The 21,542-nt window shown below is 42.4% G+C and overlaps 1 protein-coding gene across 4 annotated transcripts; it reads left to right on the top strand.

Annotated features, from left to right (window-relative positions):
* Window positions 1-1,497: 1,497 nt before the first annotated feature.
* On the top strand, window positions 1,498-21,322 carry LOC114794757 (cytadherence high molecular weight protein 1). Of its 4 annotated transcripts, none has more exons than XR_003750375.1 (5): window positions 1,498-1,990; window positions 13,903-14,689; window positions 16,430-16,544; window positions 17,492-18,876; window positions 19,026-19,550. XR_003750375.1 is itself a non-coding variant. In XM_028987519.1 (5 exons), exons 1-4 carry the CDS (start codon window positions 1,685-1,687, stop codon window positions 17,523-17,525), a joined length of 1,242 nt encoding a protein of 413 aa, XP_028843352.1. In that variant the 5' UTR covers window positions 1,498-1,684; the 3' UTR covers window positions 17,526-17,565; window positions 20,076-20,140. The 4 variants fall into 4 exon arrangements, 3 of the variants coding, with proteins under 3 accessions (XP_028843352.1, XP_028843351.1, XP_028843353.1); XM_028987519.1 differs by lacking the exon at window positions 19,026-19,550 and adding an exon at window positions 20,076-20,140 and having other exon boundaries at window positions 17,492-17,565; XM_028987518.1 differs by lacking the exons at window positions 17,492-18,876; window positions 19,026-19,550 and adding an exon at window positions 20,076-21,322.
* Window positions 21,323-21,542: the final 220 nt, after the last annotated feature.

Raw genomic sequence — 21,542 nt, 5'->3', positions numbered from 1 at the left:
GTGAACATATCTGTTTTTTTTTTTCATCATTTTATTTTCTCTTTATTTGCGCTTATAAAAATTACAGCATTCTTAATTTTAGGAGACATCTATTGTGAAATCTTATCTTATTTATCTGTTATTGGGCCTAATCCCAAATCTCAGACTGGACTCCTTTCCATAACATATGTTGCCTGTTAACATTTTCCACAGAAGGAGGCGCCAGTTTGCGGGCTCCCCTTTCACAAGCATACACACACACAGACACACACACACATTTAAAGGCATACAGTGTGCAGTACTACTATATAGTAAAACTGGAAGAATGGCACTATTCATTTATATCAGATTAGGATTTAGGATTGCTTCTCAGATTTTTTTGAAGAGATGATTACACATGCTGACATTTGTTTTTTTTTTCCTAAATGGGCATGTTGGAGAATTCTCCACATGAGTTAAAATTTTAACTGGGTAATTGGGTAATTTAGACTTCTATAATTCACTACATGTTTCAACATGTTTTCAAAGTGCCTGATTTTCTCCTCATTTAAAACATTTTCCTATACTCAATTTCTTTATTATGTCTCTTCCAATTAAGTCATTTTAATTTGATCATATTATACATGTTCTTTTTATTCACCTTCATGGTTTGTTTTATATATGTATGTTGTGGTGTGTTCCGCTGAACTGCCACTGTCCCCCACTGTGCCTTGGATCCACTGAGGTGTGACACAAATCCTTGATGTGAACCAGTCAAATAAAAATTTGTTTCAATAAAGGTTTTTTTTTCCTAAGTGTGTGTCATTTCATTTGTGGTCATTTATACTCTTGCATGATGGTTGGGATGCCTTGGAATACATTGATGCTTCTTCAAGGCCTAGTGGGAAAGACACTCGCCTATGAACCAGAAGACCCAGGGTCAAATCCCACGTACTACCATTGTGTCCCTGAGCAAGACACTTGTTTCCAAGGGGACTGACCCTGCCACTACTGATTGTAAGTCGCTCTGGATAAGGGCGTTTGGTAAATGTAAAATGTATACAGTGTGTAATACTGAGTCTATGTTACAATTTACATGTTAGTACTGAGAGTACATTTATTTATTTAAAAATGTTCAAATGCAAATAGGGATGACTGTCCATTTATTTCTGTTTCTATTTTATTAAGGTTTATTATGGCATGTACAACGTAACTGATACATTCACCACCCAGAAGGTTTGATAAAGAAAAATGTAGTTTATATGTCTTTCTTAACTTTTTATGTACTGCAACTAAACGCATTTATGGTCATTTGACATACTCTGGGTGTGAATTATTATCATGATTTTCATTTACACGAATCTCTGGCGAGTGCGCTGCATGATTGCTTTGATAATAATTCAAGCACAACGTTATGGCCTCGCATGTACTCACTGAAAACGAAAACAGGAGGGTGCGGAAGCCCCGCCCCCCGCACGGCGCGGTAGCCAATAGGAAGTCGGGCCGCGCAGAGACGCGTGTCTTTATCAGATGCGCGGCGACCGGAGTGCTACTGATGGGGCTGCACTGAGCCGAGCTCCTCGCTAATCTCCACCCCGCAGGCGATCGCTACTTTACATGCGCGCAAACGACGCGCCACGCCGCGTTTTTTTCTTCTTCTTCTTCTCTTCATTCTCATGCGATAAACCAATTAAATTGACAGAAACAGATTTTATTAATCACAGCCATGGTCGTAGACGAGTCCGTCGTGCTGCCGGCGATATTTTTCACTGTCCTCGCGGTGATCATCGCGTCCCTGCTCCTCTCCAAGAAACCCGAGAAGAAGGAAGCCAGCGGCAGCGATGGAGAGCAGAGGCTCCGGGTGGAACCACCTGCCGCCGCCCCGCTCGTCGCCCACCCCCCGTTCGTGAGCGCAGCCTGGGTGACGGCGGAGGAGCCTGTGGCTGTAGCCCCCGTAGTCCAAGAAGTCGGTGTGGTCGAGGAGCAGCCGGTATTCGAGGCTGAAGTGACTCCGATACAAGCCCAGGTCCAGGTGAGGAAAATGTCGCAGGTCAAAAGCAAAAGATCAGAGCAAAACTTCCAAAAAAAAGACTGATTCATTGGCGCACAGAGCAAGTTAATATGAACTAAATAGCTCAGGTTAATTAAAAACATGTCTAATGCAAAAAAAAATATGAAAAGTACTCAGAACCTTAAAGTTTGGGATATGTTCATAATTGTGAGTGAGAAGTTAACCCCCCCCCCTCCTTCATAATGGACTAATCCATATCAATATCGTTTATGGCATGCAGCCACAGAGACCCGTTATCACCCCTGTGGTGTGTGTGTGTGTAGGGGTGGGCCATATGGCTTTAGAGTGATGTTACAATATTTCTCTTTATAATCTTCCACTACATTAACATTATGCATTGATATACAGGCGCCCTATAGGGCGTGCGCCCTATACTTTATATACTTTATATGACTTTTGTTTTTAAGTTTTAAACTTGCGCCATTTTGAAATAAACAATGCCACAATGTACCACAGGTGAGTGTGTTAACATTTACTGTTGTGTGTGAGAGGTAGCCTGGCCTTGTTTATACCCAGTACAAAAAGACTTTCCAGACAAATCTTCGTATTTCTTATAACCTACTGATACTATTCTGTTGGATGGTGATATCAGAGCTACAAAATCTATTGTTATATTTGTAAAATAAACAGTCATGTATTTTATCTATTTGTGTATGTATGTACGTGTGTGTGTGTGTGTGTGTGTCCAGTTACTTGTAAACAAAATGTATGAAATCCATACTGTGACACACATGTTTGTTCCACGGCTCCATTTGGCCCGGCTGTTGCCATAGATAGCAGGTGACTGTGACAGTGCAAGGGAGCACATGGCCTCATGGGTAATGTGTAAAGAGATTAGGAACTAGAGCCTTTTCTTCCCTGGACAAGAGGGAAGCTGTCTGAAGTAGGCTGTCTTTTGGAGCGGAGTGGCTTTTATACATACGTAATTGTGGTTTGAGTTGGATTTCGTTTCCAGGACGCTCTGTCAGCACAGATAAAAGCTTAGGCTGATTACCGTGGTAGATGTTTACAGACTGTGCTCCGAGCCACATGGCCAGAAAAGCCGATGCGGTGGCCTCCGGCCGTGTCGTCCTGTCTCTGTTAAATATCTGGATCTCGGTGCCCGCTGGGGATTTCTGTGCTTGTGTGGTAACGAACGAGATTTCGAAGACAGGCTTTCTCTTGTTCCCTGTGTAATGAGAGGCATTGCTCTCCTCCGCCGGGTTGAGGCAGCTCTGCTCAGGCCATGCAGGGGCTTTCGGGGGGTTCTGAAAAACCAGTGTAGTCAGCTGAAGAAATGTTAGAATAATGAACCTGGACCTACATAAATGACATCTGAGTTCTCAACCTGATTACTTCACAATTGTGTTGAGTTTAAAATGACACACGGGTCTCATGCAGATTCAAATTTCTATAGTGTGGACGAGAGGGTCACTGGTCTCACGATTCGATTTGATTATCGATGCATTATCCCAATGCATCCCATAAATGTTCTACATTACTTCACATGATCTTTTTTTAAATACCTGAGTGAGTTAAGGTCTTGTTCACCTGCGTGGACGCTTTGATTTTCTACAACAACGGTCGACGTTCAGTCCACGCTCACAAACGGCAGAAAAACGTCTGGTTCAGGCGTCCATGGCATCGGGCGCAGACTGTATGGCGACACTGACTGAAGTCTGACTGATTTTCTGCGAATCTATAGAAGCTTTCAGAACGAACGGAACATGAGCTGGGCTCGCCGTGAGGTTTACACTTCTTCTTAAAAAAAAACCCATGCGTGGTTCTCAAAACCCCCAGTTGGAGGAAAATGTTGTGTCGTGGATCTCTGGACACTCAGAGACCGGCCACCAGCCTTTTCTCCATTCCAGCCTTGATTCTACTGGTCGTGCGAAAAATGCGGCACTGTGCAGAGGTCAAAGTTCAACAGAGTTCAACACAAACTTTGGCAAGTGGCGAGCGCTGCAGCACGACACTCCTGCCCAGAGCGGTGCTGTACTCGGATCAGGCTGCCACAGTCACTACCAGCACTACTTTTCCACCACCAGAAAATCACCCAGTGCACCAAGTTATCATTATGATAAAATCGGTTATGTCCTGCACTGCATTGATGCAGAATCGTCCACGTGGGGCTAGTAGTGTGTATCAAACAGTTTTAAGCTAGAAAAAGACGTTTCCAATCTGAAAACACGGGGCTGTATTTTAACGATGCTAACATAGCGCATGCTAACATAGTGCATGGGGCATGTTTGCTAGCATCATATGCATAGCATAATTTCAGATCATAGTTTTTAAAAATAGCCTTATGAATAATAAATTGTTTGCATCGAACCCTAAAAGGAAGATTTAAAAAAATAAATGCATTTAATAAATCTATATTTCTGTTTGCTTTTAAATAAGATGTGCAGGTATTAGTTTTACTAGTTATGTGCACGCCGTTCCTGTACAAACTGATTTCCAGGATAAATCGTTTTTTTTATCAACACGTATTAGGCTTCAGGTGCCTGTCGAGCTCCTTGTATTTAGTCGCGGGGCCGGAGGCGTCAGCAGTTCTAATCGCAGCAGACCCCCGTCTCCACTAAAGACATTTAGTGCCAGGGAGCAGGAAGTAAGTTAGTGGGATGAGGCCAGGCGCACCCCGAAGAATTTCAGGCACTCTCCTGTGGTGCAAAGGCAGCTTTTCGCAAGAAGCCCGTGTCCCCCTGCCCCCTCCCTTTCCAGAGCTCCTGTTCCATTCTGCCTCTGTGCACAGCAGCTGCAACATGCGGGACATCACGTCCAAAAGCACCCTCTCAGTCTCGGGTTTCCTTGTGACTTTATTTTCTCCAAAGTTTTTTTTTTTATGTTTGTGGAAGAAAAATTACTGCTTCTGTGGCACCGAACCTCTGTTGGCCAAACCTGCAGAAGCTCTAAACACAGCCTCCAGAGTTCAGATGGGCTCAGTTACAGGAGGTTACGCAATAGGGCAGCATGTTCGGAACGAGAGAAGCCCAGCAGGAGCGACTTATAAGAAACGAATACTACAACAGTTCCAAATTGTTCCCAGTCGCACAGTAAATGCAGCGTGGCTCCTGCATCCTCATGTGAGCGTTAATCTCGCCTTTTGTGAACAGTAGGACGGTGATGAATGTGCAGTTTTTATTTGCGCGGCCGTATGATTCAACAGGCTTCTTGTTTAGTAGTTTTACCCTCTGCAAACGTTTGGCAATGAACACTGATTTTAGCCCAGAAACTCTTACAGGAAAGAGCCCCCCTGGCCCCCCACGGCATGAATTCCCCCAGGACTGGAACGCCGGTAGGGGACACATGCACATGTGTGCACAAACGTGTGATGCGTTAGGAGCTAACCGTTCCCAGACTTGTGCATTCCTCCAGCACCAGTTACTTCCAGCTTTATGAAATCTAATTGTCTCTTTTATCTCCATTTTGTCTTCTGAGTTTGCAGGATTAAGTTTGCAGAGCATCAGTTCTGCAGGACTAGGTGCTGGTCCGTGACTCTGTCCCGTCCTGTCGGCTCTATATCATGCAAACTTTCCCCCGGCTCATGTGAAGAGCCCGATTTGGCGCGCCGACCTTTCGGCGCGTATGTGCCCAGCATGTTTCCCCACACCCCGATCTCCACTCCACCCCATGCCAATACAAAGATGCCAGTTTTTGCACCCGAGGCCTCAGGCTTGAGTTTCAGAGTAGTTTGCGACCACTCTTACCACGGAGAGTTCTAGGGGACGACTGTTCCCGTCTCCGGGCTGGATGTGGTCTCCATGCTCTGTGACGTCAAGGCCTTGGGTAAATGAATCCATGAGGGTTTTTCTTTAAGCTCATTGTTCTCTCAGCCTGTTCATCTTTTAGATATGCGGTCTGCTGCATTACACGCACACACAGGGTGTGTGTCCAAAGTTGCCTGGAACACTTATTTGAAACCACAGGACTCCCATAAGAATGCTGCAGATGGCTGGGAGGAAGGTGGCACTGGCAAATGATAAAAAACTAAAACTAATGCTTCTTATATGTAATATACATGTATTTAGATTTGATTAATGTATCCGTCTTAGAATTTTGAAAAAGATTTGAATTACCTATGAAATCATAGTAATGAGCATTTAAAAAAAAAACAAAGTGTCTAGATGTTGGTTGGCAAAACATTTCTGTTTCTAGGTCATCCTGTGGGAATCCTTTCATGGTAAGGTCTCGCTTGTGACACTTCCCTGTTTATCCCAGTTAGGCATGCTTTTTTACAGTCGACCCCCTTCGGGTCAACATTCATCTGCCTTCAACATGGGGCCCTCACCTTTCACCTTTTTTACCCATTTCTTCCACTGTCCTCATGCTACATAAACATTTAAAAGCCTTCTGTACGCTTCAGGCCTTTTCTTATTTATGGTTTATTCATGCTTCTTTATGTTTTATGAGTTTTCCCTAATGGGGAAATGAACTCAGGGACTGGACATGGGTGAGAGTGGCACAGCGAACTCAGGCTTTCGCATATGTGACATTGTGTGTACGGGTTTTGGGAAAGTATATTCTGTTTTTTAAAATGAACATAATATGTTGTGTGGCTCGACAGTGAAGTGAGAGAGAAGTTCCTGGATTGAAAACACTCACAAGGGCTTTTCTCTTATGGTCGAGGTCTGTCAGCTGAGTCTCACTACATTTGACATGTCACAAACTTTGACATGTTGCACTTATAATTTAGCGAGGGGCCAAACTGCTGAAAAATATTAATGTCCACAAATTCTCGTTTTTTTTTTTTTTTTACGAGGAATTATTGTATTTGTAGAAAATGTGGTCCCATAGCTTTTATCCAACCCTGTGTTGTGACATTCACACTGAAATAGTCCTCCCTCTAGAGTCACGTTGGCCAATCATGGTATAGCTCACACTTTTTTCATTAATCAACATTTCGTCATGGCCCAGCTCAACAAACGATCACATGCATCATTCATGAAACTTATCGTGTGGACACTGCATATATGGTTTACCCATGTCGAACTGTACAAATTGCCATGGCAGCATTGTGACCCATACCCCCGACTCGTCACTTGGACCCTCGGCTAAGCATGACCTTGTTGCTGCATCTAATTTCTGTCTCTGTGGTGCCCTACTTCGTAAGACTGAATAAGTATTAAAGAACAGAGAGACGTTTGCAGCGTCTCACCATCTGTCTGCTGTCAGCGCCCACACATAACGGGTCCATTCGCACCGGTGTAGGAAACTCATGGACAACATCTGGGGACGCAATATAAACACGAGCCAGGATTAAAAAGGCGAATTTGTGCCAAAGGCTTGTTGTGCCAGCATGAGGATATAAAGCATTCCATTGGGATTTGTATATAAGTCTTTGGTGCTATTTTTTTGTCCCCTCAATGAGAATTTTTGCGCCTTTAAAACACACCCACTCCATCTTTAGGCCTTGCAGAAAGTTTGCTGCTGTTTTTTGGACCCGAGGCACACCATAAATGGAAAAGTGTGTTCACAAGGAGGAGGCACACATACGCACGCTCGGCCTTACACACAGCTTATGAAACAAGATGCCTGTTCCTGAGTTACAGTTTCCTTAGAAAGCCCTGGAGGGGCTTCAGAACATTTCGGTCCCTGCAGCTGTAATATCTAATAGCTCTTTGTCAGCCCTTTGCAGAACTGCTGTTGTGGCTAAATTCCGCATCGTTCCATTTGGTCCGCAGCACCGTATGTATATAGGATAAAACAGAATTAATTTCTGTGGATCTTTTTTTTTTTTTACTTTCCTCAGATGGAGAGTAACCATCAGTAACCATCAGCAACAGCAACCAAACAGGGTGTGCAGAGCATTCCTGGACTTGGTAGCGACTGCATTTGTCAGACACCTAACAGTAGTGTGTGATGGAATCCGCCTGGCTGCTTCCTGATTGGTCGAATTTCCTTCTGATATTGGTTGTGGAATTTTTTGACTGTTCTCTGTAATGGAGTTTTCTCACTACACAGGCACAGTCTCACTGTGGATTATGAATGTTTCTATTCTAAGGTGTTATGTTATCAGTTTGGAATGCAGTTTTAGGTCCACTGTTTACTGAATCTGATGTGACTTATTGAGTCAATATAGGGGTTCAATATATCATGATGTATTCAATTACTGGATGTAATTTTTCTACCACCATTCTACTTTAAAGTAAACTAATGTGAAAGTGAAGTGATTGTCACACGTGATACACAGCAGCACAGCACACAGTGCACACAGTGAAATTTGTCCTCTGCATTTAACCCATCACCCTGAGTGAGCAGTGGGCAGCCATGACAGGCGCCCGGGGAGCAGTGTGTGGGGACGGTGCTTTGCTCAGTGGCACCTCAGTGGTACCTTGGCAGATCGGGATTCGAACCAGCAACCTTCTGATTACGGGGCTGCTTCCTTAACCACTAGGCCACCACTGGCCCAAAGTGATATGATCCCGACGTGATCCCGTCATTCAAATAGTATATTCAAAGTAATAAATCAATACAGCATTGCAATTTTAAAAATATTGTGAAACATTATTGATTTTTTTCTCTTTTTATTTTATTTCACCCCTATATGGGGCCTATGAGGTCTTTTGCCAACACCTTGGTGCCAAATTAAAATATTCTATTATGCCAGTGGTTTTAAATGGGGACCTATTAGATCCCTCAGATCTTATTACAAATATGATGAAAATTAAGTAAGGTTCATGCACTACAGCATCTTTCACAACCTGTTGAAACACTCCTGTTGAGAATCGCTGCTTTCAGTGTATCATGATGATCCAATGCTCCACCCACCTCCAGCATCATTGTGACTTCACTGTTTACTCCTCTCCACCTGCGCGCAGATGCTAGATCATGGCTCAGATTTTAGAAAAGATGTTGGTTGCATTGAAGCTGTTAGAAGTTATATCTTTGACGCACAACAAATGCCCACCATGTCTTATATTTCACCCAGAAAAACTTGGGAAATACAGATGTCCAAGAAATACACAGCACAGTTATTTTTTTTTAATTATGATAGACTTCCTTACTTTTCAGATTTGCCACAATTTTCACAAATTGAATCCATTCGTATGTTGTATTGACCAAATGTCTCAAACCAGGTCAGTCACACATCATTTCCATTGTTTGCTAGGCCCATTTGAATCCTGAATGACTTCACCGCTGAATAATTTGTTTGATAGAGATCTCGGACGTGCTAGTCAGTTCTTTGGCCATGTTGGGTCTGCATTGGCCTCGAACACTGATGAGTCACCCCAAAAGCACGAGTGACTCGTCTGCAAAGGAATACAGTGTCGCTGGGTGTATGTAGACTGCTCAGGCAAGTCTGTTGTTTTTGGTTCGTTTACATTGTTGAGACATCTTAACCAGACGGTCTCTAACTGATCAGTAAGTGTGTTTGGTTTGGAAACAGGTCTGTTTCACTTGACTTCACAGTGCCTTGGCTTCTGTAGGCTGACATTGTGTCTCAGGTTGGTAGGTTTGTGTTTGACTTGGGACATTCCATTCCTTCCATTTCTCCTTCCGTCTGGAACCATTTGGCAAAAGGATGTAGTTTGAGCTGAGCATGCAGACAAGAAGACCAAGATTGACAAGCGAGACATCAGCAACATTCTTTAGTTAAGTAACTGAGTCAAACAAAGTTATAATTGTTCAATATTGTTCAGAGATTCAGAACTTCCACAAATGTGATTGACTAATTTGACAAGAGATAGATCTAATTCCTCAATATGAGGACTAGTAGAACCTGCATTGGTAACTATTCAGATGTGGTGATGGGCTGTTGACTCTCCATTTGGTGTCAGCCATGCCGTTGTTACTCTAGAAGATCTTGGGGGGATAATGTGTTGGACAGTTTGTGATCATTAGGCTCAATCTCTCTGTGAGCTGTCCTAAATCCTCACTGGCTTGCTTCTGAGTTCAGTAGGCCGTTACCAGCTGGTCTACCAACCAGCCGGCCAGGGCAACATGTTATTACCAAGTGTTCTGAATGTTGGTTGTGACCTGATAGGTTGTCTATATACGGTGATAATCAATCACTTTCTTCTCATTTCATCTCAGTTAATAGAAATTGAGATTTACTGAATTTTTAAAGTAATCTGTCAGGGTGTGCGTAGGGATGTGGCCATTTTTATTTGTGCTTATATCTTTGTGGAAACCAAAAACAAAAAAAAGTACATTGAAGACTTAAAAAGGCTTATGTAATAAGATTCAATTAATGAAAAACCAAACAAGACAAAAATTTCCTTCAAGATCAGGGCAAGGGCTATTTGCAAACAGCTCTGGAATTCAGGTGTGGATTGAATGTGGATTTGTCATGGTGTGCAGGGGATTCTAGAGGATTAAAGTATTTAAGTCACATCACACACACACACACTTGCCCCATCTCCTCAAGCAGAGATAGTTTTGCAGTTGTGGTAGAAAGCAGAACCAGGCACCTGCTGCATCCATCTGCCATTTGTCATGCTGCACGAATTAAAGTCCGAGGCAGCTGTAGCTCTGTTCAAACAAATAGCACACACACACACACACACACACAGAGAGAGAGAGAGAGCAGTGATTTGACAATGTAATCATATGAAGACTTTTGTTAACTTATTTCCTAGTGTGTGGATTGTTGTGTCCAGGTCATTTCCTATGATTGGTGTGTTTTTTATTATTTCATATTTTGTTCACACGAGGACTGGTTGACATAATATTGCCACATTGGGTGCAGAAACCCACCCACATTATGTACAACCTGAATTCCGCAAACGTTCTTTAGTTTTGAATAAAATGACTTTCAAAATCACCTGAGACTGCAAACAGTGTATTTACCACAAAAACACAGATATTGTAAAATGTAAGGAAATGAACCTGTAATAAGGAGGTTGCCGGTTCAAATCCCGAACTGCCAAGGTGCCACTGAGGTCACACTGAGCAAAGCAACATCCCCACACACTGCTCCCCGGGCGCCTGCCAACTGCTCACCCAGGGTGATGCGTTAAAAGCAGAGGACACATTTTTTTGTGTCACCGTGTGCTGTGCTGCAGTGTTTCACAATGACAATCACCTTAGGACGTCTGGAGTGTGAGCAAGCTGCACACACTGTATCCACTTATGCACCCCCATACCATCAGAGATGCAGGCTTTTGAACTAAACACTGACAACTAGCTGGAAGGTCTCCCTCCTCTTAAGCCCAGAGCATATGGCGGCACTTCTGGACCTTGTTCAAATACGGCTTCCTTTTTGCTGCACTGCAGGTGGCCCGATGGAACCGTTTTTCCTGGAAGTATTCCTTTGGCCATTTTGTAATGTCATTGACCGTCATGCCGAGTGATGCAGTGGTGTTTGAGGGCCCAAAGACCACAGGCATACAATAAAGGTCTTTGGCATTGTCCCTTACGCACAGATAGAAGCTCCAGTTTCTCTCAATGATGTTATGCACTGTGGATGATGAGATTTGCAAAGCAGGAACAAAGCCGTTTTTAAAGTTTCACAGATTGGAGACCTTCTGGCCATCTTTACTTCTGAGAGACTCTGTTTCTCTAAGACATCCCTTTCATAGCTAATCATGTTATAGACCTGATATGAATTTACTTAATTAGTTGTTCTCCCAGCTGAATCATTTAAAACTTTCGTGTTTTTTCATTCATTAACTTTTTGGGGAAATGTAGCTCATCAAGTTAGCTCATTTAGTGGAGAAAGGTGTACAGTTTATCTATGTTCTGTTACAATATTAGCTCATGTGATTTTGAAAGTATTTGGGTTTTTATGTTATTCAAATTTAAGGAATGTCCCTACATTTCTGGTATCCTGGTTGTAATAAACCCAACTGTTACAGAGGTTACCCATAACCTTTAAGGGACTATTTCTCATTTGTCAAATAGGCCTAGTTCCTCTTTCAGTCTAGGACTAGGCTTGTTCTAAAGCTAATGTGCAATCTGCACAAGAATCCGATTTTAAATGTATGTACTATGCAATCATGTCCCCTGAAAAGGAACTCTGATTTTGAATCCTGCCACCATGAGCACTTATTAAACACCATACAAGCTCACACTGTGTGTACAGTATAGACCACAGTGTCAGGAACTGTCAGGCCCAGAAATGTTCGTGTAAATGTGTGTAAGAGTGGGCGCTTGGCAGGGACTTTGTTCTCGTGTCAGTGTCAGATTTTAGATAGGACTGAGTAAGAGTGATAGCCTGTGTTTGGCGGCTGCTCGTCAAATTGCCCCAGGTCCCAACTAAAGGGACTTCTTTCATTTACTGCATTTATCAGACGCCCTTATCCAGAGCGACTTACAATCATTAGTTACAGGGACAGTCTCCCTGGAGCAACTTAGGGTTAAGTGTCTTGCTCAGGGACACTATGGTAGTAAGTGGTTCATAGGCGAGTGTGTTACCCACTAGGCTAGTACCACCCCTTTCAGGTGCAGGTGTGTTTTAAGTATAAGGCATCCAGTTTTGTTCACCAACTAAGATGGCTAAAGTGTTTCACTAACCTACTGGGCTATGTTTAGGGGTTTCCTCTTGCCATAAATAGGTAAATACAATAGGGGCAGCGGTGGTCTAGCGGGTAAGGAAGGAGACCCGTAAACCGGAAAATTGGGGGTTCAATCCTGAACGGCCAAGGTGCCACATAGCAAAGGTTCATCCCTGGTGCACACACTGCTCCCCGGGCCCCTTTCATGGCTGCCCACTGCTCACTAAGGTGATTGGTTAAGTTCAAGGAGATAAGTTCAAGTGTTGTGAAGATTGCTTCAGGTGCCCAAAAAAGTCCAGTAAGCAGTAGGACCGTCTCCTTAAGATGATTCAGCTGTGGAATCAGGGTGCCACCAGTGCAGAGCTTACTCAGGAATGGCAGCAGGGGGTGTGAGTGCATCTGCATGCACAGTGAGGTGAAGAATTTTGGAGGACGGCCTGATGTCAAGATGGGCAGCAAAGAAGCCATTTCTCTCCAAGAAAAACATGGACAGCCAAATATCTGCAAAAAGTACAGGGATTGGGCTGCTGAGGACTGGGAGGCAAAGTAATTTTCTCTGATGAAGCCCCTGTGTGATTGTTTGGGGCATCTGGAAAAATGGTTGTCTGGAGAAGAAAAGGTGACGCTACCATCAGTCCTGTCTCATGCCAATAGTAAAGCATCCTGAGAACATTCATGTGTGGGGCTGCTTGTCATGCAAGGTTGTGGGATCACGTACAATTTTGAACACCATAATGAATAAAGAATGGTACCCAAACATCCTCTAACAGCAACTTCTCCCAACCATTCAAGAACAGTTGCCTTTTCTGGCATGATGGAGCACCGTGCCATAAGGCCAAAGTGATATCTAAGTGGCTCGGGTACAAAACATGGAGATTTTGGTCCATGGCCAGACCTTAATCCAGTTGAGAACTTGTGGTGAATCTTCAAGCGTTGGGTGGACAAAAACCCATGAATTCTGACAAACTCCAAGCATTGATTATGAAGGAATGGGTTACCATCAGGCAGGATCTGGCCCAGAATTTGATTGACAGCATGCCGGGGTGAATTGCAGAGGTCTTGGGGGAAAAAAAGGGCCAACATTCTTGAAACTTTAGGCCACGACTGTACACATGGTGGATTTGGCGACTAATTGACCATAGGTTTGTGTGTGTGTGTGTGTGTGTGTGTGCATGCCCTGCTGTTGGTTTGGATACCTGTCTTTGCTGATTTCCTCACACTGCGACCATCCAGAAGCTGAGACCCTGAGTTAGACTAAGCTGTTATGGAAAGTGAGTGAGTGCTAGCCAATTTTCACAACTAAAGTTAATTGGACTAATTTCAAGGATATTTAATTATTTTAAGGCCAATAAAAATTAGGCAGACCTGATCTAATTACAGGGAGGAATTACATGTTAGCTACCAAATTGTGTTATCTTGTTTTGAAACTAATTTGATTGGTCTTTCTTGTGTTTGCAGAAAGTTACTGCGGAACCAGAGGTGGTGCCTGAAGTGGTCCTTTTGGAACCCATTACCCCAGAGCAACTGCCTGAACCAGTCATAGATAAAGTTCATGATTCTGAACCAATCCTGGATCTTCTTCTAGAGCCTGTTATTGAAGCTGTTCAAGACACTGCAGTAGCAGCAGTTCTAGAACCAGTTGTAGAAGCTGTTGCAGAACCTGTACTAGACATTAATGCAAAGCCAGAAGTTGTTCTTCAGTCAGAAGTTGTGGTTGTTCCAGACACTGTGGCAGCAGTGGTTCAAGAACCACTTGTTGAAACAGCTCCAGTACCTGTGGAAGCAGAACCAGTTGCAGAAGCAGTTGTATCAACAGTCCTAAAATCACGTCCTAAACCCAAACCTGCTGTTCCTGAACCAGTGGTAGAAGCTTCTCCTGAACCACAAGAAGTTGTAGCAGCCGTTGCAGAAGCTGTGGGAACAACAGTCCTAGAATCACAACCAGTCCTTCTTGAACCTGAACCTGCTGTAGCTGCTGTTCATGAACATGAACCAGTGGTAGAAATTTCCCCAGAGCTAGAAGAAGTTGCTGCAGCAGTTGCGGAAGCTGTGGCTACAACAGTCCTTGAACCAGAGCCAGTTCTTCCCAAACCTGAACCTGCTGTTGCAGCTGCTCCCGAACCTGTGATAGAAGTTTCTCCTGAACCAGAAATGGCGGCGGCAGCTGTTCCTGAACCAATCCCTGTCGCCGAAGCAGTGCTGGAACCCACACCAGAACCTGTACTAGAGGCCATAGAGCAAAATGGTAATTTATTAATTGGAAACATATAGACACTAATATATATTTGAGTTGTAAGTCTCTCTTCTGACCATTTTATTCAAATTAATTCAGGATTATATCAAATTAACTGAAGCCTCCCACCCCCCACTGGCTCCTAGATGATCGGTCTTTTGTTAATACCAGCTAATGTACGGGGGAAGGCAATGCCTGCTGACATACAAAGGTGGCACACAGCACTACACAGAAGGGCTTTGTGGTGACTGGTCTGTCCACAGAGGCGTGTGTATTCAGCAGGCATGTGTTGGGATGCCCCTTTTGTACTCCAGACTATCCAGTCTTTCTAAGTGATGCTGCAGTCAAGACCCTCTTGGTGGTAGAATGCAGCTGAGGTGGGCTGGCACACAATGCCCACTCTGCCTTCATACCAAACCTTATTCTGGCATTCCCAATAATGGGTTATGCTATCTTAGTCACTGAACAATTTCTGAAGGATTGCATTGCTTCCATTATGAGGGTCTAAAAAATTATTTTTTTTATTTTTTATTTTTTTTCATTTAGCACTTAATTATCAGGGCTCTTTGTTTTGTAAACTCAAAATCTATAGAAATTGAACAAGAATTGCTGGTGTCTTCCTCCTGTAAGTCACTTTGGATAAAAGCGTCTGCAAAATAAAGTGAAGTAAAGTAAAGTAAAATTAGTATGTGTGTGTGTGTGTGTGTTAGATACTCAGAAGGTTGCCGTTTCGAATCCCAAGCCACCAGGGTTCCACTGAGCAAAGTTACGTCCCCACACACTGCTCCAAGGGCGCTTGTCATGGCTGCCCGCTGCTCACCAGTTAAAAGTAGATGACACATTTCGTTGTGTGCATCGTGTGCTGTGCTGCAGTGTTTCACACAATACACAGACACATACACAGAGAGAACAAGAAAAAATAAAATGCAGCAAAAAAAAAATGATGTAAAATTCAGCCACGTTTAATTTTTTTGGAAAAATTAAATGGCAGTTTTTTTAGGTTTTAAGTAAGAATAGTTCTGACATCAAAGGTTTGACCTATGACTTTTTTATCACATTAATTCACCAACCAGTGTTAAGCATAGAATCCCCACATAATTATACATTTCTAAAAGGAGACATTTCTAAATCAAAATGGATTTCATCAGAAAATTATTCACAAACCCTGAAACACTTAAGATTGTTTGTTTATATTTAGTTTATTTTCTGACAGGTTCGTTTGACAGTGTCTAATATCTTAATCCAAGGGGGCAGACAGACTGACCTCAGCTGAGCTGAGTGCTGTTAGCATACACTCAGCCAAGTGGATTAGATGTGAGCTACTGGGTTAAACATTTAAAGATCTGCCTGGTTAAACTTCCTGTTCTGTCATGCTGATCTTGTGGCCAGGTTGTGGCTAAATCCTTCATGACAAAATACATAAAATCGGATTCTAATAATAAGTAATATAAGTGAAGTGATTGTCACATGTGATACACAGCAGCAAAGCACACGATGCACACAGTGAAATTTGTCCTCTGCATTTAACCCATCACCCTGAGTGAGCAGTGGGCAGCCATGACAGGCGCCCGGGGAGCAGTGTGTGGGGACGGTGCTTTGCTCAGTGGCACCTCAGTGGCACCTTGGCAGATCAGGAATCGAACCAGCAACCTTCTGATTACAGGGCCTCTTCCTTAACCGCTAGGCCACCACTGCCCATTCTGGTAGAAATTATTCTTTTCTGTTGTCTCATGTATCCCGTATATCCAACAGATTTGGCGGAAGCACCAATGGAGGAGGAAATCGCCCCTAAAATTGTCCCAGGTATTCTGAAAAGCAGTAAATTTGACCAGCAACTGACCAAAGAAGAGATGGAGGAGGAGCAGAGGTGAGCAGAGGTTCAAGTACACGACGTGGAAACAGAAACTAGATAAATAGATATGAACAAAAAACAACTAGGGTACATCTCACCGTTATTGTGACCCAGCATGCATGACCTAACCACATGATTGAACCTGTTGCAGTCTTCTCGTTCTTTCTTTTTCTCAGTGCGTCTGCTGAATGTGTTCACTGCGTTCCCTTAAACCGTTCTTATCTCTGTTTAAGCACACCTCTTTAAATGCAAAAATAGGGAGCTTTTTTTTTACGGCCTGGGGTTTTTATGGACAGTAGTGGGGTGAACCACTATTCTGGAGGTGAACAATTCCATTTTTAGAACCTCAATAAGCCCTGCATGAAGAAAAATGCTGTTGCATAGCAGGGCTGTACTGGGCAGTGTACCCCACCTTTTACTGCGGCCTCCCTGCTGTTGGTTAAGCAAACTGAAGAGCCCATGGAGATTCTGGGAGGTTTTTATTTTTTTCTTGCATTTGTTATGAACTCGTTGCTTGGCGAGAAGAGTGGTTATCAATGGCTCTCAACAACTGGACAGTTCAGTCTGTCAGGAAGCAAAATCAGACCCTTAAAATAACCCGTAGTGACGGCTGTTTTTACTGTGTTCCCATGGTGCAGTTGAGGGGGTGGAGGCCGATTGTTGTGTGGAGGCACTGAGCTGCGTGTTCCAGGAAAGTCTGACACGCTTACTCAATTGGTTTCCTTCGATTCTTTGGTTAATGGAAGACTTTTGAAATGCCGTGGTGCTTTATGAAGTTATTAGAAGAGGAAATTGCCCTGTGCCTTGATAATACACATCAGACACTCTCATGCAAAATGTTAATTTTTTTATTATTACAAAACATATTTTCTGCTAAACAAAGCAATCTAATGAAAATTAATTCAGAGTCTCTTTCACCTGAATCTGAGCTTAATATCCCATTCCCCTCCTTATCTTTACAGGATAGAGTTCACAAGTGATTTTACTTCTCTTTAAAAAACATCCACAACAGACGTTATTAGAAAAAAAATCTATGGTAAGCCAATAACACTTTTAATTTTAAAGACCTTCCCTACCCGCCTCTCCTAGTTTCATTGGACTTAAAGCAAAACAGCTTAATATCAATACCAATGTTGTCATTTTCCCAAATCCCTGACCCCCCCACAGTGTGTGTGTCAACCTTATAGAGTTAACATTCAAAAGTACCTGGGTGCCAGACTTTTGTATATTTAACTAATGCAGCTCATGTGTTAGCGTCCGTGTGTATGACCATACGAGCGGCAGATTAAATAACAAATTTACGAACAATACGAATTCAGGCCAGTATCATTTGTTCTGTACTGTTGTGCAGAAAGACACTGAAGCAGCTCTTCATAATGGACCTGTAGATGCTTGATGGCCCAGAGCAGGTAGACACCTCAGAACTGAACTTCAAAACCACATAGAGCCTGGAGAGTCCTCTGAAATGAACTTGATTTTAAGTTGGTCCTTTCCTCAACCTTTGAGGTCTGGGGCAGGTAATCACTGGAGTGAATGACACAATAACTGGGCTTAATGTGAGAATATTGTTCATACCAGTGGCCAAATTGCTCACTGACTGTTTTTCTGCCATCTCCTATGATATTAGAACCACTTCATACTTCTCAAACACTCTCTGTTTCCATTTTACATGCCTACATTTTTTTTATTTCCCCCCACATAGCATTAATAATGTTGGGCTTTAAATATCTGCTTTTAAACTATTGCTTGCTGCTTAATACAACTAATTTCCTGCAGTGAGAGTTTGTGGTCAGCACTCACCAGTTTGTCACAAACTTGTGAGTTACTGACACATTTGTCTAAGATGACTTTGACCCCATCTGTTGGCCATCGTGAGAACTTTTCTAGCTGCATGAAGATGCTGTGTGGAAGGAAGCATGTTAGCAATTTTCTTAAAATTTTACCAATTATTTTAATGTCATATTCAACCCTCTGCCAACATTTAAATGCCTTGGGATTGAAAATTTGTCAATTGCCCTTTTATGTGTTTTGAATGACCTCCCCTGACTTGCATTCTGACTCTTAGGCAACCCAACAAATCAGAAACTAATTTGTACCCCATTCCTGAATTATTTTTTTCTGGATCTCGGCATGTGAACGAGCCAATATGCCAAATACCGACCCCACCCTGCAAGAATTACTCACAACGCACCTCATAACAGGAAATCACTGATCCTAGATCAGACCTGTGCAAAACTCTGCTTGGCCTGGTACTAAATGATGTGGAGGGTCCTGATGGCTCTGGCCATGCTGCATTCTGCATGTTTTTCTTCCGCTATTGCTGTTGATACTGACCACTAACTGAAGGGTGAGTGGGATACTTTTTTTTTTTATTTATCTGTCTACCCATCAGCTGAGCACATCTAGTCTATCAATTTACTACATCCAATCTACCCAGTAACACAGTAAAGGTTCATATGATCAGTTTCTCTAATATCTGTTTTTTTTCCCCTGTAGTGTAGCCAATCAGGCTGAAAAATAATGAAGTGCACCATGGAATCTCTCCACCTTGAAGGATCTCTGCTAAAAGCGCCGTTTCTGACAGTTGAGATTCTGTTTGAACTGACAAATATTTCTGAAAAATCTTCTTTCTCTTTCTTTCTTATGTTGGTTTTGGCATGTGAATAGCAAAGCTTTATTAAAGTCAAGATAGAGAAAATCTCCCATCTGTGGATTTAATTTGTATCTATCCTTAACCAGAATTAATTCAGTTTTGCCAATTTTTTTGAAGTGCCTCAAAATACACATATTCATGTATCTCTACACACCCCACACACTGTGAGTGTTTAAGCTCCTAGTGAGAGTAAATGAAGGAAGGAGCATATTTAGTTGTTTACATGAAGCTGCACTGGGGTAGCTGCAGTCAAAAACATACTATGTGCTTTATTTTTGGTTGTTAAGAAGTATAACGTTTTCTGAAATGTTGGTTTTTGCTGGCTTGTAATTGTAATGACTTCACAATTAAAAGCCAATATATTTAAATTCCTGTCTGGATTTGTTTTTTTTTTTTGTTTTTTTTTTATTTACTGAATCTTCTGTGAGAAATTTGAGTCCGTGTTTTAAAGTAAAATTTTCCACAGTGTTACACAGCGGTGTGTTTGACAAGGACAGCACCGGCACTGAAAGGCCTGTGTAAGGGCCAGCCTGACTGACCAGAGGTCGAACATGTAGCTTGGGGTGCAGATGTAGGATTGCTGGTGCAGTTTGTCCCACAATTCAACATGATGGCAGTACAAACCCAAATCATGTAGCAAACGTGTTCATGTACTTATTACTTCTACGTTCTTCTATGAGAAGTAGTATGTTGTCAGTATATAGTTCCCATATATATAAATACTGATTCACTTCCCTGCATAGCCTGTGTCTTGTGAGTGACCAACTTTTAAGTTGTGAAGATATGTGTTGGTACTGTAACTTACACTTGTTTAAAGATTAGGTGACTGCACGTGTGTGGCTGGGGGGTGTTGGTTGCTGATCTTTTTTTAAAACTGTTTCTGTGTGTTGCAGAGTGCAGCGGGAACAGCTGGCAGCCATCTTCAGGCTGCTGAGAGAGAACCAGGAGACGTTTGGAGAGGTGACCGAGGGCGACATGGAGGAGCAATTTAAACTCTACTCACTGTAGAACTCAGCGCTGGGTTCAAACACCAATCTGAGTTACAACCCAGCTTCTACTGCTACTAGAGATAAAACTATATTTATCATTATGCCTAAAATATTCCCATCCCTTCCCCTGGCCCCACAGGATTTATATTATTGACTGCCCAATTAACACTGGCAGATGCAGGCAAATTATGTCCAGAAGATTTTACAGCTCTCCTCAGGCCACACTCCTTTTCATAAGAAAAGCTGCAGCGTATATTCAAACACCTAAATGAACCAAAATTTCTAGGACCAAACAAAAGGACCAAATGTTCTCAGGTTATTAAAAATTAATGTGCACAGGCTGAAAATTGTCCCCATGGCAAAAAACTAGTAATTCATTTAAACACAATGTGTTGGAACTTGACTGTAACCAAATATTCATCGAAGTATGCTTTTGTCCAGCATGCCCATAAAGTAAATAGATGCCTCAGTCTCTGGACTCTGTGAATAAGAGAACTAGCTGAAGCAGTGCATATCTACACAGTCCCACTGTGGTTGTGAAGTTGTGACCTTCACCCCGTACTATAAGATTGTAATTTTTTTTCTGCCATGTTGACTATTCTGCAGGGTCTATAATAAGCAATGGGAAATTAGTGAGATAAGCTTGCAGTTGGTTCTTTTCCAGCACCTTTACAGTGGTGGAAGGGATCTTGATCAGGATCTTGATTAGTGTTATGGCTGGCCGCAAAAATGGCACACTTGTCTGTGCCTGTTTGTGTGGAAGCGTGTGTGTGCTTTTGATAAATTGCAACCAGATGTAGTCTCCATGCAACTTCAGGACGAGACTTCCATTTATAATCAAATCTACTTTTTAAAACGCTTAATCAGTAAGATATCACATAGGTCTCGATACTATATAAACTTTTTTTCAGAATGATTTCCAAACTTACGTTTATTTTTTTCTCAAGTGTATATTGTATATGTACATGGAGCGACATATTAGTTCTCTACTCATACTTCTGGAAAGTTGGCACTTTAACTGGGACTTAATTAGCTAAATCTAAATGAATGTAAAATACACTGCAGTGTACATCATAAAAAAACAAAGGTCAGATGTTCACATGTACACTCTTGAATAATGGAAAATTAAAGTTGGTTGGGAAAAGTTGTCATTCTTTTGTTTGCAATGTTGCGAGTGATTTTATGGGTTTAAGTCATTATACATCGATGTCTCCTGTATCATCTTGTCCAGTTGTGACCTCCAGTGCCTGGCAAATGCCACCCAAAACGAAGAGGAGGATTTCTTTTTTTCTTTGTAGCCCATTTGCAGAGAAAGCACCAGTGTAATCTTATACTGGCTCCAAATCTAAGTTTTTCAGCAAGATTAAGCCA

The sequence above is a fragment of the Denticeps clupeoides genome, chromosome 7, assembly GCF_900700375.1.
Source record: "Denticeps clupeoides chromosome 7, fDenClu1.1, whole genome shotgun sequence".
NCBI classification, from domain to species: domain Eukaryota; kingdom Metazoa; phylum Chordata; class Actinopteri; order Clupeiformes; family Denticipitidae; genus Denticeps; species Denticeps clupeoides.
The sequence above is the reverse complement of the archived record's forward strand: the minus strand, read 5'-3'. Positions and strand labels throughout refer to the sequence as shown.

Coding starts and splice junctions, on each gene's coding strand:
- LOC114794757 (XM_028987518.1), top strand. CDS start 1,685: ATGGTCGTAGACGAGTCCGTCGTGCTGCCGGCGATATTTTTCACTGTC. Junction 1,991..13,902: donor CGATACAAGCCCAGGTCCAG/GTGAGGAAAATG, acceptor TTGTGTTTGCAG/AAAGTTACTGCGGAACCAGA. Junction 16,545..20,075: donor GAGATGGAGGAGGAGCAGAG/GTGAGCAGAGGT, acceptor TGTGTGTTGCAG/AGTGCAGCGGGAACAGCTGG.